General features: G+C 36.0%; 1 protein-coding gene across 2 annotated transcripts in view; it reads right to left on the bottom strand.

The window, feature by feature from the left end:
• LOC106878543 (protein-glutamine gamma-glutamyltransferase K) overlaps positions 1-16780 on the bottom strand; it is a 142577-nt gene that overhangs the window by 85337 nt on the left and 40460 nt on the right. For both annotated transcript variants that reach the window (XM_052969397.2, XM_089356249.1), the window contains exon 2: positions 7221-7318. In XM_052969397.2, coding sequence (XP_052825357.1) covers positions 7221-7318 — 98 coding nt within the window. The remainder of the gene's footprint in view (positions 1-7220; positions 7319-16780) is intronic.

Here is a 16780-nt window from a genome sequence, read left to right as displayed (position 1 = left end):
TAAACAAATAGCTGATATTGTAGGTTCTTTTATTCTTTATGAATTGGATGATCAACTTCCTATGGTTGAGGGCGGGGTCTATATAGGGATGATTGTCTTCTATATATTAGGAATAGCTCCAACCAACAGTTACAGAGACTTAAAGGCAGACTGACTAGATTTTTTCGTAGAATGGGGATGAATATTATTTATGAAGACGATATTTCTTTAGCTAATTTCTTAGATGTGACATTAGATATTAAAAATGATACATATAGACCATATCATAAACCTTCCACTAACCTGAAATATATCAGTAAATGGAGTAATCATCCTAGAAAAAATATCAATAATTTAGTAAGGAATATTTCATTAAGACTTTCTAAATTATCCGCAAATGATATGGTTTTTGATAATGAAGCTCAATTCTATAATTCGGCATTAAATAGGGCAGGATACAAAGAGAAGGTTTACTATATCAAACCTGATTGTAACAATATTAAGACAGCTAAGAATTATAAGAATAATAAGTGTAAGAATAAGTTAAGAGGAAATAAGGAAAAAAAAAACCCAGAGATATTCATAAACGTAACATAGGTAATTTAATTTTTTTTAAGAATTGTACAAATAACTGTGATAACATTAAAGATGATAATGTATGGTTCATAATCCCTTTTGGTAGAAATGTTAAATCTAATTTGGTTGCACAGTTTAGAGAGGTAATAAGTAGATATTTCCCAAAGAATTCGCATTATGGAAAAATTATTAATACACATAGCATTAGGTTTGGTTTCTCAAACACTAAGAACTTAGCCCAGATAATTGCAGCTCATAATTTTAAAATACTTAAATCAGAGGGAATTGAGGAGAATAGTGATTAGAACCCTGATATAAATAATAATAATAATAATAATAATAATAATAATAATAATAATAATAATAATAATAATAATAATAATCGTACTAGGATTACAGTAACAGAGGTTAACCCCAGAAGATTGAAGTTTAAAGGCTCAAATGTTAGATCGAAGAACATAGTTTATCAATGTAAGGTAACGACCCAGACAGATGTTAGCATATACGTGGGTTGTTCTTCGGGACAAATTTGTAAATGAATATCGAATCATTATAATACGTTTAGAGATAGAAGTAAAATGGTGAATACTAGTCTTAGTAAATTAATTTGGGTACTGAAGAAACAAAAAAAAAGCAATATTCGTTAGAATGGTCAATTATTGGAAAATCTTTCCCTTATGATAAAGGTAATAAGTATTGCTCGTGTAATCTAGAATTATTTTTTATATTATTTTCTATATAAACTCACATACAATGCTTTCAGATGTAGTCATTTTCTTAGGCATACGTTTTCTTGGTTTAAATAAATTATATTTAATTGATTGGTCCAATTTCAGTATGATCAGGTATTATAATATAATATAAGGTTTATAATACAGGATATATTAACTGTATGATTTGTTACTAATAATCTAATTCTATATTTATATTTATTTACTAAAGTTTCTAGAGATAAATATAATATAGATTACCATTAGGTTAGAATTTAATTTATTACCCGTGATCAATAATTTGTATTACTTCATTGTTATAATTGCATGTTTGCTAATTATAAATGAATAAGTATTCTAAATTTTAAAGTAATTTTTTAAAAAATGGCAATTAAAATTAATATTATTGTGGTTGTCTCCCTTAGACGGAATTTGTTTCTGAATAAAAATGAGGTTATACATTAGCGTTAATATTTTAAAAAATTACTGGGAGACTAAATAAATCTTCAAATATAATTCGTTTAATGGAAATTTTAATTGAAATTTTATTCATAGTAGATTTTTTTAGTGTAATTTTTAATATATTTATTTATTCATTTATTTGATGATGGAGTTTTTTTATTATTTATTCGTTGGACAAATAATATTCGTTGATTAAAATTTAACATAGATGACAAGTTTTTTTTAATTTTATAAATAGCATTCAATATTGGAACATTTAGTTACTATTGTGTAACATACAGTTATTGATCATGGAGAAATTTTGGATGTAGATCAGTCTTAGAGATTATAAATTTTTTTGGTGTTTACTTTTACCCTGATGATGTGTAAGGAAATTTATTTAACTTGAATTAAGAGTTGAATTTGACCTTATACAGAAATGTTTGCATAGGTAATAAACTCTAATATATATGGATTTAGCGTCAAAGCTCTTATTCAAATTTTGATATATATATATATATATATATATATATATATATATATATTTATATATATTATTTATATTATATGATTGAACACCACGCATCCAATTAGGTTTATATATATATATATATATATATATATATATATATATATATATATATTCTTTTATTCTTTTACAGGCTTCAGTCATTTGACTGCAGCCATGCTGGAGCACTACCTTTTAGTCAAGCAAATCGACCCCAGGACTAATTCTTTGTAAGCCTAGTACTTATTCTATTGGTCTCTCTTCCCTAAGTTACGGGGACGTAAACACACCAACATTGGTTGTCAAGCCGATGAAGAGGGGACAAACACAGACACACAAATACATACATATATATATACGATGGGCTTCTCTCAGTTTCCGTCTGCCAAATCCACTCACAAACCTTTGGTCGGCCTGAGGCTAAAGTAGAAGACACTTGCCCAAGGTGCCATGCTGTGGAACTGAACCCAGAACCATGTGGTTGGGAAGCAAACTTCTTACCACACAGCCAATATATAAATATATGTGTATATATGATGTATGTATATATGTCTATATTTTATATCTGTGTGTGTGTGTGTGTGTGTGTGTGTTTGTGTGTGTAATTGATAAATGAAATATAATTCACTATAAAAATTTGCAGTTTCGTTTTGATTTACAACAAACCCTAAATGTAGGGGCTCTGTCACTCGTATTCTGTTAGTAGTTTGTTTTAACTTCCCCTTAACCAGCATGACTAGTATGTGAAACACATGCGGACTTATTGTGAGAAATATGATATAAGGGGAATTAATTCAGTTAGATGAAATACAGAGTTAGTGCCCTTGGGCGATACATGGCGTGTGCTTATTCTATTTTCTAAGACTTACTCACCTTATACGACATTTCAAGCAGAAACTCACCTTGAATTATCCCTTTATTATTTAGACAGTCCTGACAGAATCTAAGATTTTTCTGTAGATCCATAAAGTGTCTTCCGTTAATGTAATGAGAGCTACACTGCACAGCTATCAATAAGTAACTATTTCATAATTCGTCTGAATTGAGTTCTGTCAATTGCAGTTCCCATATATAATGAAATAGATACACACACGCACACACATTCTTGGAAATGCATATTTAATTCATTCGGTAAAGTGATACGGTATGAAGGATAAGAGACAAGTACAGGTGTTTTACTATAGAGGAAATACATGGCTATCCTACATTATATAAGTGTGTGAGTGGCTGAGATGACAATGTAACAGAGCAAACTCACAAGTACAAGGTGAATATAAAAGAAAATTTGGACAGTAAATCAGGTGCAGCGAGGATAACCATCTGCAGGTAGGGGTGACTGTAGTGAGTGATAAACACATGTGATTAATAGGAAATATCAGTATGGAGGAGGAGTAAGTTGAGAGAACAGAGTGGCTCAGGAAAGAGGATAGATCAGAAAGTAGGTGGATGATAAGCAAGGTAATGTACAGTGACAGAGACAATGGATGTCAGTGGTACATAATGGTGGTTATAGTGAGGGGCGAACAGTGGGAGGGACATTGATGTTAGCTATGAGAGGGCATAGAGAATGATAACCAGCATGAGAGGTCTTAAAGATGAGTTATGAACAGTTCTAAAAGGTAGATCAGAGAAGGGGGGGATAACTGAAAGCACAGAAAGTGGGTGGTTGACAAGGGAAAGGGATGATAATGAGAATGAGGGATGATGGTTAATAGAGGAAGAAGGAGGCAACTGGTAGTGCAAACAGGAGGAATGAAATATGTGTCAATTCTGCTTTCAGATGATGATTATAGTTGAGTAGTACCATAGTTAAAAAAGTGACAGATGAATAGGTGTTAGGAGGATGAGATGTGAGGAATGCTTGAGGGGATAGATTAGGTGCATGGAAATGTACAAGCATAAACAAATGCTCTTAACTAATTTTCATCATTATGACATAGATTTAAAGTACAGCAAATAGCTAATTATCACAGTTCTTTGTTATCTCTTCCATAAGGCTCAACAACTTGAGATCAGCCTTCTCTAATTTATCCCATGTCTTCCTGGGTCTCCCTCTTCCACAGGTTCCATCCACTCTATGTAACTAAATCCATATGCATCACATAACCAAACCAATGTAGTCTTCTCTCTTGCCTGCTGCAACTGATTTCTTTTATGCTTAGTTTTTCTCTCAACACATTTACACTTTTACATACATGCACACTGACATTACACATCTAACAGAGCATACTAGCTTCATACCTCTCTAGTCTTTGTGTGTGTGTGTGTGTGTGTGTGTGTGTGTGTGTGTGTGTGTGTGTGTGCGTGCACACACACACACACACACGCATGCACAATCTCACTCACACATATGGTTGAAAACTGTACAAAAACAAAAACAAACAAGACAGGGAAAAAGGTCAGAGCAACAAACAAAGGGTATTAGCCTGACACTCAGGAAAATGGAAGAGTCTTTAGCATTTCAAGCCTATGCTCTTCTACAGAAAGGAATGAGGAGAGAAAACAGATGGAGAGAAGAAAAACAAAGAGAGAGAAAAAACACGTCTGGATTAAAAGTTATATATATGTATATAGCTGCTTGGCACAGATTGGCCTCAAACTCTCTGCTGTGCATGCACACTAAGTTTTAACATTCTAGCTCACTTTCGCTGTTTACAGCAGTGCTTGGAAGGAAGGTGTGTAGCATGTGATCATTGCATTGACCATGACAGAGAAAGTCGAGCAGAGAATCTGCATCAAATTTTGCCAAAAGCTTGGCGATACCTGCTCAGAGGCCTACGCAAAGTTTTCTAAAGGATTTCATCATTCTTGAGACAATCAAGATCTTGTGCAACTGAAACCCGAGTGTCTTTTTGCTCAGCTGAAAGTAATTTTGGCACAAGTTTGGCACACGCATCTCATACGCAAATCTTCAGTGATAATCGACTGAACTGAACTATAACTAATCTGCACGTACTCTGATAACTCACGGATGGTGATGTCAGCGATTCCTCTTACAGCTGCATACACATCTGCGATGTTTTTCCTCAGTTCTACCAGTTGTGGGTCTCCCAGAACATTCATCAACATCGACATTTATTCAGCCATCTTGGAAATATCTGGACCACTCATACACTTTCTGCAACTTTGCATAGGCCTCTATAGTTATCTTTGTCATGGTCAATGCAATGATCACGTGCTACCCACTTTCCTTCCAAGCACTGCTGTAAACAGTGGAAGTGAGCTAGAATGTTAAAACTTAGTGCACATGTACAGCAGAGTTCAAGGTCAATCTGTGCCAAACGGATTTACTCACTATGCTTTAGCTTCATTACTATGGCAGCAGTCTGGATAATTATTGATTAGACCTCGTACATATATCATCATCATCATCGTTTAACGTCCGCTTTCCATGCTAGCATGGGTTGGACGATTTGACTGAGGACTGGTGAAACCGGATGGCAACACCAGGCTCCAATCTAAATTTGGCAGAGTTTCTACAGCTGGATGCCCTTCCTAATGCCAACCACTCAGAGAGTGTAGTGAGTGCTTTTATGTGTCACCTGCACGAAGGCCAGTCAGGCGATACTGGCAACGGCCACGCTCGAAATGGTGTCTTTTATGTGCCACCCACACAAGCCAGTCCAGGGGCACTGGCAACGATCTCGCTCGAAAATCCTACGAAGGCCAGTCAGGCGGTACTGGCAACGGCCACGCTCAAAATGGTGCATCTTATGTGCCACCCGCACAAGAGCCAGTCCAGGGGCACTGGCAACGATCTTACTTGGCTTGACGGGTCTTCTCACGCACAGCACATTTCCAAAGGTCTCGGTCAGTAGTCATCGCCTCGGTGAGGCCCAATGTACGAAGGTCTTGCCTCACCACCTCAGCCCAGGTCTTCCTGGGCCTACCTCTTCCACGGGTTCCCTCAACTGTTAGGGTATATATATATATATATATATATATATATATATTATACTTGCATGCATGCATACACGCATATGCACACACACATAGCACACACACACACACACACACACACACACACACACACACACACACACACACACACACACACACACACACACACAACAGGCTTCTGTGCAGTTTACATGTATTAATTTTACTGAGAAGGCCAATCTCAGGCTATGTTTCTGAAGTGAACTTGTTGACCACACAATCATATATTCAGTCATTGCAATTGTAACCATTATGTTTGTTTTTTTTTCCTTTCGTTTATGACATAGTGTATGTAGGACTATTTAAAGCTAGAAGTCTTCCTTTCAGAAGGTGTGAGTTGAGTGAAATTTGAATGCTAGCTTTAACAAGATGAGCCATACAGAGGCTCTTATTGTTATATTATGCTCTGTTGTAAATTACATTGATGTAAAGAAAAGTTTACAATAGATGCTATTAAAGATGGGAATCATTTTCAATGTTCAGTGAAAATGAGAAATAAGAAGTGAGGAGAGATTTAATTCAGCAGTGAGAAGGACTATTGTAAGAATATAGAACAGTGAGAAAAGATCAGTAGAGATCATGGTTCTAAAACTTTTTCCATTCTTCCAGTGTTCTATACGTGAAAAATATTCAGTTTATCAGTGATACTGACCTTAATCACTCATTTTTGCTGAGACAAGCTTATCTCATATCAACTGCTGGAAAATTAATCTTTCTGAAAATAAATCCATCTGATCTGTGGTATGGAAATATATTGCTTAGCCCAAGATCTAGTTTAGAAAATTTCTGGTCAAAAGTGTTCTAGTTGTGACTAACCCAACATTTTTTTTTTCCAGAATGTATATGGAAATATATAATTAATGTTCCCCTCATTTCTAATAACAATAAAATGTTGTTTGAGGGCAATCTGGCCACTATTCCTAGCAAGTCAGCCACTATGAAGAGATTCCCTTTTTTGGATCAAACCACTTACACTTTCTGATTTTCATATTTTTCATGCTTTCATATAAGAAGAGAAAAAAACATTGGAATGGAATATATAAACAAATTAATTTTTAAAATCCTACTTGATTTTGAAGTTGTTTCTCTTAAGTGTCGAAATTTCTTCATGTACTGCTCAACAGATACGGCATTGGAGCGGCCATTTACAGAACTCCCATGTGAACTATAGACAAAAATAATTAATGTACATTAATACAATTCATACACACAAATAGCCATTTTCATTTCATTTTATTTCTTCATATCAAAAATTATCAATCATCATCAATCAAAAAAGTTCCTCAATGGCTCATTTTACTTACTATTAAATTGGATGGGCGAGGAGACCAAACACCTAAGCCCATGACATGCATTGGGAGTTATTTTGGGGAAAATGGTGGTGTTGGGCAGTTGTCCAAATGCTTGGGCCCATGCTAGGGTGCATATGTGTCTGTGTATGTTTATGTATGTTTTTGCAAAACTCTTTGCCAGGTTTCCAAGTTTTGGTGGTGGTAGAGCCAAAAGAGGATAGGGTTTGTAGGTATAATAAAATATACTTTCTTTCATGTGGGCAAGGACTATGCAATTTAGATAAATATCTGGGTGTTGAAATTTGTTTAATATGGCTTTTTTATCTTTTCTTTTGCTACTAAAATAAACCTTGCACTTCTCTAACATTTTATGATGTACTCAATGATGCTTTCCTTCAACAGCCATATATGCCTGGCCATGACTGAGGAGTTTCATCTCTCTGGGATATTGGAGGAAGACTTATAGCTATTAAACCTAGTTCCAAAAGGATTTTCTGTCATTCCCACATACTTTCACATGTTTAGTTGCCCATGTGGGCTTTTTCATATTACCTTTGTTGCAAACGACTGTTTTCATGTTACAGTGGCTGTTAAGGGGACATGTAGAGATAACACAACATGTCCCCTTTATATATAGTACCACTGCACACATTCCAATCCACACACATTTTCAGAAGACTCTCATAGTCTTATAACATCCCAAAAGTCATTTGGTGCTAAGGAACATAACTATTGATTTAACCCTAGCTCAGTTTGCTTCCTCTTTTTTTTTTTTTTCTTTCACACCAACTGCAAACCAGATGTTTTTATACCTCCAATAACAGAAAGCAGTCACCATATTTTCTTCCATAACTGCCAGCTCTGGTGATTGTAGTATTACACAGTTGGACTGTTATCTACCATCTGGTTTAACACCTATTGCAAACTGATTGAAGGATATTAAGCAGTACACCTTGATTAATGCACCTACTCAGTTGACAAATATACAAATGTATATTTTTCTGACTTATGGATTGTTAGACAACTGTGTGTGTGTATATGTGTGTGTGTAAGATGCTGAAACTCAAGGAGAAAATGGCAAAAGATCAAAAATGATTGGTAATTTGCTATGCTCAAGGAAACCTATCCATCACAGCAAAAGGATCTGAAAAGCATTTTGTTAATGCTTATACATGCTGGGTCCTGCCCCATCAAGGATTTCCTACATCTTACCCATCCCTCCATCATTCCCCTATCCATGACACTACTTGGCTACTGTGACCACTTGAGAGTGGAATCAGCACAGATTGCATCCCCTCCCATTCTTTGCACTAAGAGTTACCTTCTTCCCACTACTCCTAGAACCTCTTCATCACATATTCCCATAATTATCATCCTTCACTGATCTCTCTGCCATACTTCATCTTAACACTTCTCATCTGCTGTCCTTCTCAACACCCTTTTATATCTGCTCTCACTCAATAGAACCTCCCTTATATATATTGCTGCACCTTCCTTCTCACTGCACCTACACCTTGCACACAATTTCCCTACTTCCTGATCCCTCATCCTTCCTGAGCCACTTCTATCTTTCTCACCTTATCTCCTCTCCATACTTGTATTTCCCATCAACTATACCTCCACCCTTTTTCATCACTTACTCACATCCTTATGAAGCCATCCCCTTCCCACACCCCACTGATTCACGCTCTGTATCCTCTCTTATGTTGACATTCTTGTATCTTGAAAGTTCACTCTGGCACCCAATCACTACAATCTTTATCTTCTCCCCAGCTACTTCAACCTACCCTTATATAATTTCAGGGTAGCCTTGTATCTCCTCTATAACAAAACACTTGTGTTGGTTCCCCCATCATACTTTAGCCACTCAACACCAGACATAAATCCAAACTCCCCCTCTCAAATATCCTTCCCCACTTGGTCCAGGGGATTTTTTGGCTGTTTTGCAAGTTACTTAGTAGTGCTGATGATATGAAAAAGGCATTTAGCATGCACTGTAAAGAGATTGGCATCCAGAAGGGCATCCAATGATGAAGCTGAAATTGAAGCTTCATGAAGTCCTGCAGCTTGCTGGATCCTGTCAAACCGCCCAACCAATGCCAGTATGGAAAAGGACATTAAATGATGATGATGATGATTGCATTATATATATATATATATATATATATATATATATATATATATATATATATATATATACATATATATATATTCATATATACATAAATATCAGACAATGAGAATAAAATTTCTTTATTTGTGCATAAAGGCTACCAATGATTTCAAGTTAAAGAATACATCAACAAGTATCAAGCCTATCACATAGAAAATCGATGTTCATCTCTATGTATGTATGTATGTATGTATGTATATGTAGTTAATAAGCTTGCTTCTCAGCTACAAGGTTTTAAGTTCAGTCCCACTGTATAGCACGTTGGGCAAGTGTCTACTACTATAGCCATAAGGCAATCAAAGCCTTCTGAGTGGATTTGGTAGAGCGAAATTGAAAGGAGCCTCTGTGTGTGTGCGTGTGTGTGTGTGTGTGTGTGTGTGTGTGTGTGTGCGTGCGTGCGTGTGTGTGTGTGTGTGTGTGTGTGTGTGTGTGTGTGTGTGTGTGTGTGTGTGTGTGTGTGCATATATGTTTGTGTGTACCTTTCTTTTGACATACAATAATAGCTTGTACAATGATGATGTTCAATAAATCAACACCAGAGAAGCTAGCTTATTTGTTTCAAATTTTCTATGTAAAATATGTCTAGCTATGGGAAAATACAAATTCCATCTCACTTGTGTAATTATGGAAAAGTTTTCCAAGTTATTTAGTAGTGCTGGCTGCAAAATGGGCAAATGATGATGAAGTTGATGATATAAATATAGAAATATATTAACAGAAACAAAAAACAAACATCATTAATATTTTAAAACGACATTTACACCATCTGAGCATTTCTAAACTGTTACAATAACAATCATGAATGTATACAACCACATAATCATTAATAATAACATAAATTATCTAACATAATTATCAATACCTATTAATAGTTATCATCAAGAGTGATTATTCATAATTAACAATCATCATTATAATCACATGATGTGAATAATAAGAGACAGTAGAAATTACAAGATGACCATCCCAATAAGAAAGTTTTGTATTATATTATATGAGCTCTTATTTTTATTACAGCTTTGTGTGTGTGTGTGTGTGTGTGTGTGTGTGTGTGTGTGTGTGTGTGTGTGTGTGTGCGCGTGCATGCATGATGTGTGTGTATGTTTGCGTATGTATGTATGTGTTTGTGTACGCAGATAAATATAGATGTGTATGAGTGTTTGTACCATAGTCAAGAAAAATATATAGACAAAATGATACCAATAAAATATAATGAAAATGTCTATATATAACTGTCCAACAAGCATAGCTAAGTGACAAAAGAATATTGGATACTAGCAGAAATACCTGGCGTTGCCCGGGTTAAAGTGAATAATGAAATCTAAAAACGCCGTCTAGACTACGCATCATCTTTATATATAGAGATGTATATACACACACGCACCCAAACACACGTATATATATGTATATCAATATAAATATATGAAAGTCAATGAAGTTTCGTAAAAGAAGGTGATCATGTACATACTTTCTTGCTGTTGTGATTATAACACCTCGTTGTAAACAATGTTCCTTGTTTTCCCTTGTGGAGCATATACAAATAGGTTTTTTTTGCTGCCCACTCTTGAGCAGCCAACATACAGTTGTCCATGTGAGAAGCAGGGCTCTTCCAAGAGAAGACCAGCTACAGACAGTGTTTGACCCTGAGATTTGTTTATGGACATGGCAAAAGTCACATGAAGGGGGAATTGTAGTCTTCTGAATGTAAAAGGAATGTCTACTCCTGATGGAGTAAGAGGAATTCTTGGAATAAAGACGTCATCCCCTTTTGCACATCCAGAAAGAATGGTAGCCTCGATAACGTGTGACATCATTTTCTTTATCACGAGTCGTGTTCCATTGCAATGTCTTGGTGGTTCCAGATTGCGGAGCAGCATAACAGGCATTCCAACTTTAAGTGATAATATGTAGGGAGGTAGTCATGGAGGCTCCAACGAATTGAGAAATTCAGGAGGATAGTTCACCACTTCATTTGTATCTGGAACTGTATCAACAGACTTGTAAGTTTGAAGATTGCCGGGAAGAGAATGCATCAGGTGTTGATTAATTTTTGTAACAGCTACGGTTTTTGGAGCTAATATTGCTCTTTCACATTGCCAATTGTGGTTTTGGTAGTTTTGTTTAAAGTTGGGAAAGACTTTGTGTTTGAGGTCATCTACAGAATTAACAACAGAACAAAATGGCCATACTTCTATTTCTTCTGCAGCATCGAGAGGTACCTTGCCATCACCAATTGTCAAAATGTCCTGTGCGAATTTTTTGGACATTTGGTCGCCGTGTAGCTGAGCTCTCATGTTAGTGTTAAGAGTGAGGATAGTAACATGATGCCACAGGGTAGAGGACTTTAGGCATGCTTGGACCTCATCTGCTCCAGTGCCTTTTGGACTGACAGGAAGAGTTTGCCTGAAATCACTTGACAACAGAAGCGTAACACCTCCCATTGGAACGTGACAGTCTCGGATGTCTTTCAGGGCTCTATCTAATGCTTTCAAAGCTCTCTTGTGAGCCATGGTGCATTCATCCCAGACAATTAGATGACACCTTTTAAGTACCTGCCCCTGATCTGAGCTTTTGGTGATGTTGCATGAAGGCATCTCGGATGCTGCTAAATTTAAAGGGAGTTTAAAAGTCGAGTGTGCTGTCCTGCCACCGGGTAACAAAGTAGCTGCAATCCCAGACAGGCACAGCTGTAAGATGCATTACGGATCTATAGCAATTGGAAGGGCATGACCCAATTGAAATAACAACGTGTGACGTTTGGAGTAAAGGGAAATGAAAGTGTCGCCTCTGAAGTTTGCAAATGACCACTATACCGATAGGTAATTATGCAAACAAAATTTACAATCGATAAATGTCTTAGAACAACCAGTCACTCATCTGGGAAGGCCTTGCAATCAATGTTACCAACTGGGGACTATGTGTGTCGCAGTGATAATAAAAAGACTCAAAGGAGGTCTGCAACGAAATAATTTTACTCAACGGTGGTGCACCAGCATGACCGCAGCCACTTGGCTGAAACACATAAATAAATAAATAAATAAATAAACACTTTGCAAGTGAATCAGTGGAGGCAAAGATGCGTCTCATTTACTTGACAATTTATGCACCACATTGCAGAAATCACAATGTAAGTATATTTGAAAGGGTAGTCTTACGCTGTTGTACCGTTGAATTACAAATAATGCTCATCTGTTATGTTCGGGTTAAAATTTCATCAACATCAAAAATATATGAATTTTCATGGGAGTTATGGCCGTTATGCAAAGAATATAATTTCCAAATTTCATATAGATCCATTCAGTACTTTTGACGTAGTTTTGGATAAGAAAACAAATGACTAATGTGTGTGTTTGTGTGCATGTGTATGTGTGTGTGATGGGTGTATATATGTATAGATATCTGTATGCATGTATATATGTATATATGTGTACATATTACATGTACATATATATATATATATATATATATATATATACATCTACACATATGTATACATATACATGTATGCATATAGATTTATATATATATATCTATATATCTATACATATACGTGTACATATACATCTATATGTATACATATACATCTCTCTCTCTCTCTTTCTCTCTTTCTCTCTCTGTGAAAGTATCTGTCATTACAGTATCGAAATGTGATTGTTTCAGTTAGTGGAATAGTTTCATTTTTAAAGTGAAAGTATTTGACATGAGTGTTTTTGTTTCACTTTTGACACGTAATACTTAAATAGTGGAGGAGATATTATGTCGGCGTGTGCTCGAACTCTGCAAGAAGTTAAAAAAATTTTTTGACTAAAACACAACTGGAACCCTAAGTAAGGCATGTGTAAAATTTGAATGAAATTGGTTGCGTAGTTCTCGAGTTTTAGGGATTCACACAGACAGACAGACAGACAGACAGACAGACACACATTCTCATTTATATATATATAGATAGTCAGCAAATATACAAGTAAATTAACAGTAAGTGAGGATGCTTTAAGGTAAGATGTATCCATTATTATAAATGGAAATCAGATGAACTCTAGGTATATATATACATATATATATTACTCTTTTACTCTTTTTACTCTTTTACTTGTTTCAGTCATTTGACTGCGGCCATGCTGGAGCACTGCCTTTTAGTGGAGCAAATCAACCCCAGGACTTATTCTTTGGAAGCCTAGTAAACACACCACCATCGGTTGTCAAGGGATGCTGGAGGGACAAACACAGACACACAAACATATACACACACACTCATACATATATATACATATATACGATGGGTTTCTTTCGGTTTCCATCCACCAAATCCACTCACAAGGCTTTGGTCGGCCCGAGGCTATAGTATAAGACACTTGCCCAAGGTGCCACGCAATGGGAATGAACCTGGAACCATGTGGTTGGTAAGCAAGCTACTTACCACATAGCCACACACACACATATATATATATATATATATATATATATATATATATATATATATATATATATATATACATTTACATACCTACACACACACACACACACACAAACACACACACACACACAAACACACACACACACACACACACACACACACACACACACACATACACGGCACATATATGTGATTTGCTCTTGGGACAAATTGAAATCACTGGCCTAAAGTATATATAGTGCGAAATCTATCTGCTGATGTACTGCACAAATAAAATAAAATTTAAATTTTGAATTAGAAGCAGCTCTATGATGTAAACATTATCAATGTCACATACTCAATGTATGTGCGCTGTTAAACACTTTTTGGCTGCAGTATTCCATCTTGGGAAATATCCTTTAAAGATGTAGTGTGTTTAAAAACGTAGTATACTTCAAGCCTGGTGATTTGAATTTGTCACAAAGGCAAATTGAGTATACAGCACCAGTGAGCTGAAATAACAGCGAAATATATCTGTACTTCCTGTTCATCTCTGGAGCAATTTGTTTTACTAGATTGCAAAGTATACTGTGCTTTTCAACTACGTCTTTAAAGGGAGTTTTCCTAGATGAAATACTGCAACCAAAAAGAGTTTAATAACGCACATGCAATAAATATGTAACTATGTAACATCAATAATATAAAAATACGTGTGTGTGTGTGAGTGTGTGCACGTGCGCATGCATATATGTGTGTGTGTGAGGGTTTTCTTCAGGAAGCACTCACACAAAAGATGGATATCTGAAAATTGCAAAAGAAGAACAAGCCCCATAGAAACATAGAAAATCCATGTTTCACTGCCATCATATAGTATGAATAATAAAAATTGAGGAATAGAATTTATGATATTCTTATTTCATAGTTGACAATTGCTTCAGCAACTTCACAGTAATCTTTCATTCGTTAGCAATGATGCAATCATGCATGTATGTATTGTTAATTCTATAACAGCCTAGGGTGTTGTTTCATCAGAATAATTTATAAAAACAATTCACAACAAAATCAGTCATCTTACTTAAATATGATACATTTAGCATTTATCAGAAAGAGTGGCGTTAGACTTTAGCATCTTATCAAGAATAAAATATAATAAAGTAATAAAGAAGCTGATCATTTTCATCAGCTGGTACAACAATAAGATTGTGCCTAGCTGTCTGGATGGTATTTGAGTTTGCTGGAGACAAATTTGATTTATAGTAGATTCATACAAATAAAATAACATCAAGTTACCTCCCAATTATCATTGATAGTTTCCATTTGGTTGTTGGACTACAATCTATAGATCTTACCTTAATTATTGCATTGGTTCTAAATACTTACATATCACTTGCACAGAGTAGATAATTAAGGCTGTGTGTGTGTGTGTGTGTGTGTGTGTGTGTGTGTGCTTCATTCCACACCCACTAGGGAACAGTAGAGAAGGAAGCTGAAACATTTGTGCTAAATGAAGCTTCTAGTTACACTCCGTCTTTCGTATCCATCATTTGAAATATACCTAACATGCACCTAGGAATTCCTGACATAGATCCTGCGATGAAAGCACAATAATGTGGATGACACCTGGTAACCATAAGTGGTGAACATGATCTCCAGGCAGACTACCTGGTACTTAACCAAAATAAGGTTTGGAGACTGCATTTTAATGTCTCCTTTCTAAACCTTCATTTTTAATTTTAAATATAACTTATCATCATCATCATCATCATCATTTAACATCCGCTTTCCATGCTAGCATGGGTTGGACGATTTGACTGAGGACTGGTGAAACCAGATGGCTACACCAGGCTCCAATCTGATTTGGCAGAGTTTCTACAGCTGGATGCCCTTCCTAACACCAACCACTCAGAGAGTGTAGTGGGTGCTTTTACGTGTCACCTAAACGAAGGCCATTCAGGCGGTACTGGCAACGGCCACGCTCAAAATGGTGTATTTTATGTGCCACCCGCACAAGAGCCAGTCCAGGGGCACTGGCAACGATCTCGCTCGAAAATCCTACGACGGCCAGTCAGGCGGTACTGGCAACGGCCACGCTCAAAATGGTGTATTTTATGTGCCACCCGCACAGGCAACGATCTCACTCGAAGGTCCTTACACATGCTGCGGGCACAAGTGCCAGAAAGGCGACGCTGGGCACAGGTGCCATCACGATTTCGATTTCGCTTGCCCCAATAAGTCTTCGCAAGCTGAGTTTCGTGTCCAATGAGGGATACGACGTTGGCATGGGTGCCAGTCGTCAAATTTCACTCGATTTCGATTTCACTTGCCTCAACAGGTCTTCGCAAGTGGAAGTTTAGTGTTCAATTTACCTCGATTTCGATTTCACTTGCCTCAACAGGTATATATATATACATATATATATATATATATATATATATATATATATATATATATATATATATATATATACTAACTTAAAAACCTGCACTCCATGTGGACTTTTAAGCTAGCTCCTGTGGAGGGCTAATTGGACTTGTGGTCCAAAACCAAAGACTGATAATAATAAAGCATTTATTGATACTCTTCCAATATGGCATTACTTTATTTTCATTTTAAATGAATAACTTGTAACAAAACAAATTTTTGGAGTTCTTTTAAAATTTGGATAGAAGATATATATAATATGTGCATATACAGGGGGCAATGGGTAAATTGTCGCCATTTGATATTTTTAATTTCATGCATGTGCATTGTTTGTTTTTGATTTTGTCA

Source organism: Octopus bimaculoides, chromosome 1, assembly GCF_046866305.1.
Source record: "Octopus bimaculoides isolate indiv1 chromosome 1, ASM4686630v1, whole genome shotgun sequence".
In the NCBI taxonomy this organism is placed as follows: domain Eukaryota; kingdom Metazoa; phylum Mollusca; class Cephalopoda; order Octopoda; family Octopodidae; genus Octopus; species Octopus bimaculoides.
Note: the sequence above shows the minus strand (reverse complement) of the source record. Positions and strands in the feature narration are given on the sequence as shown.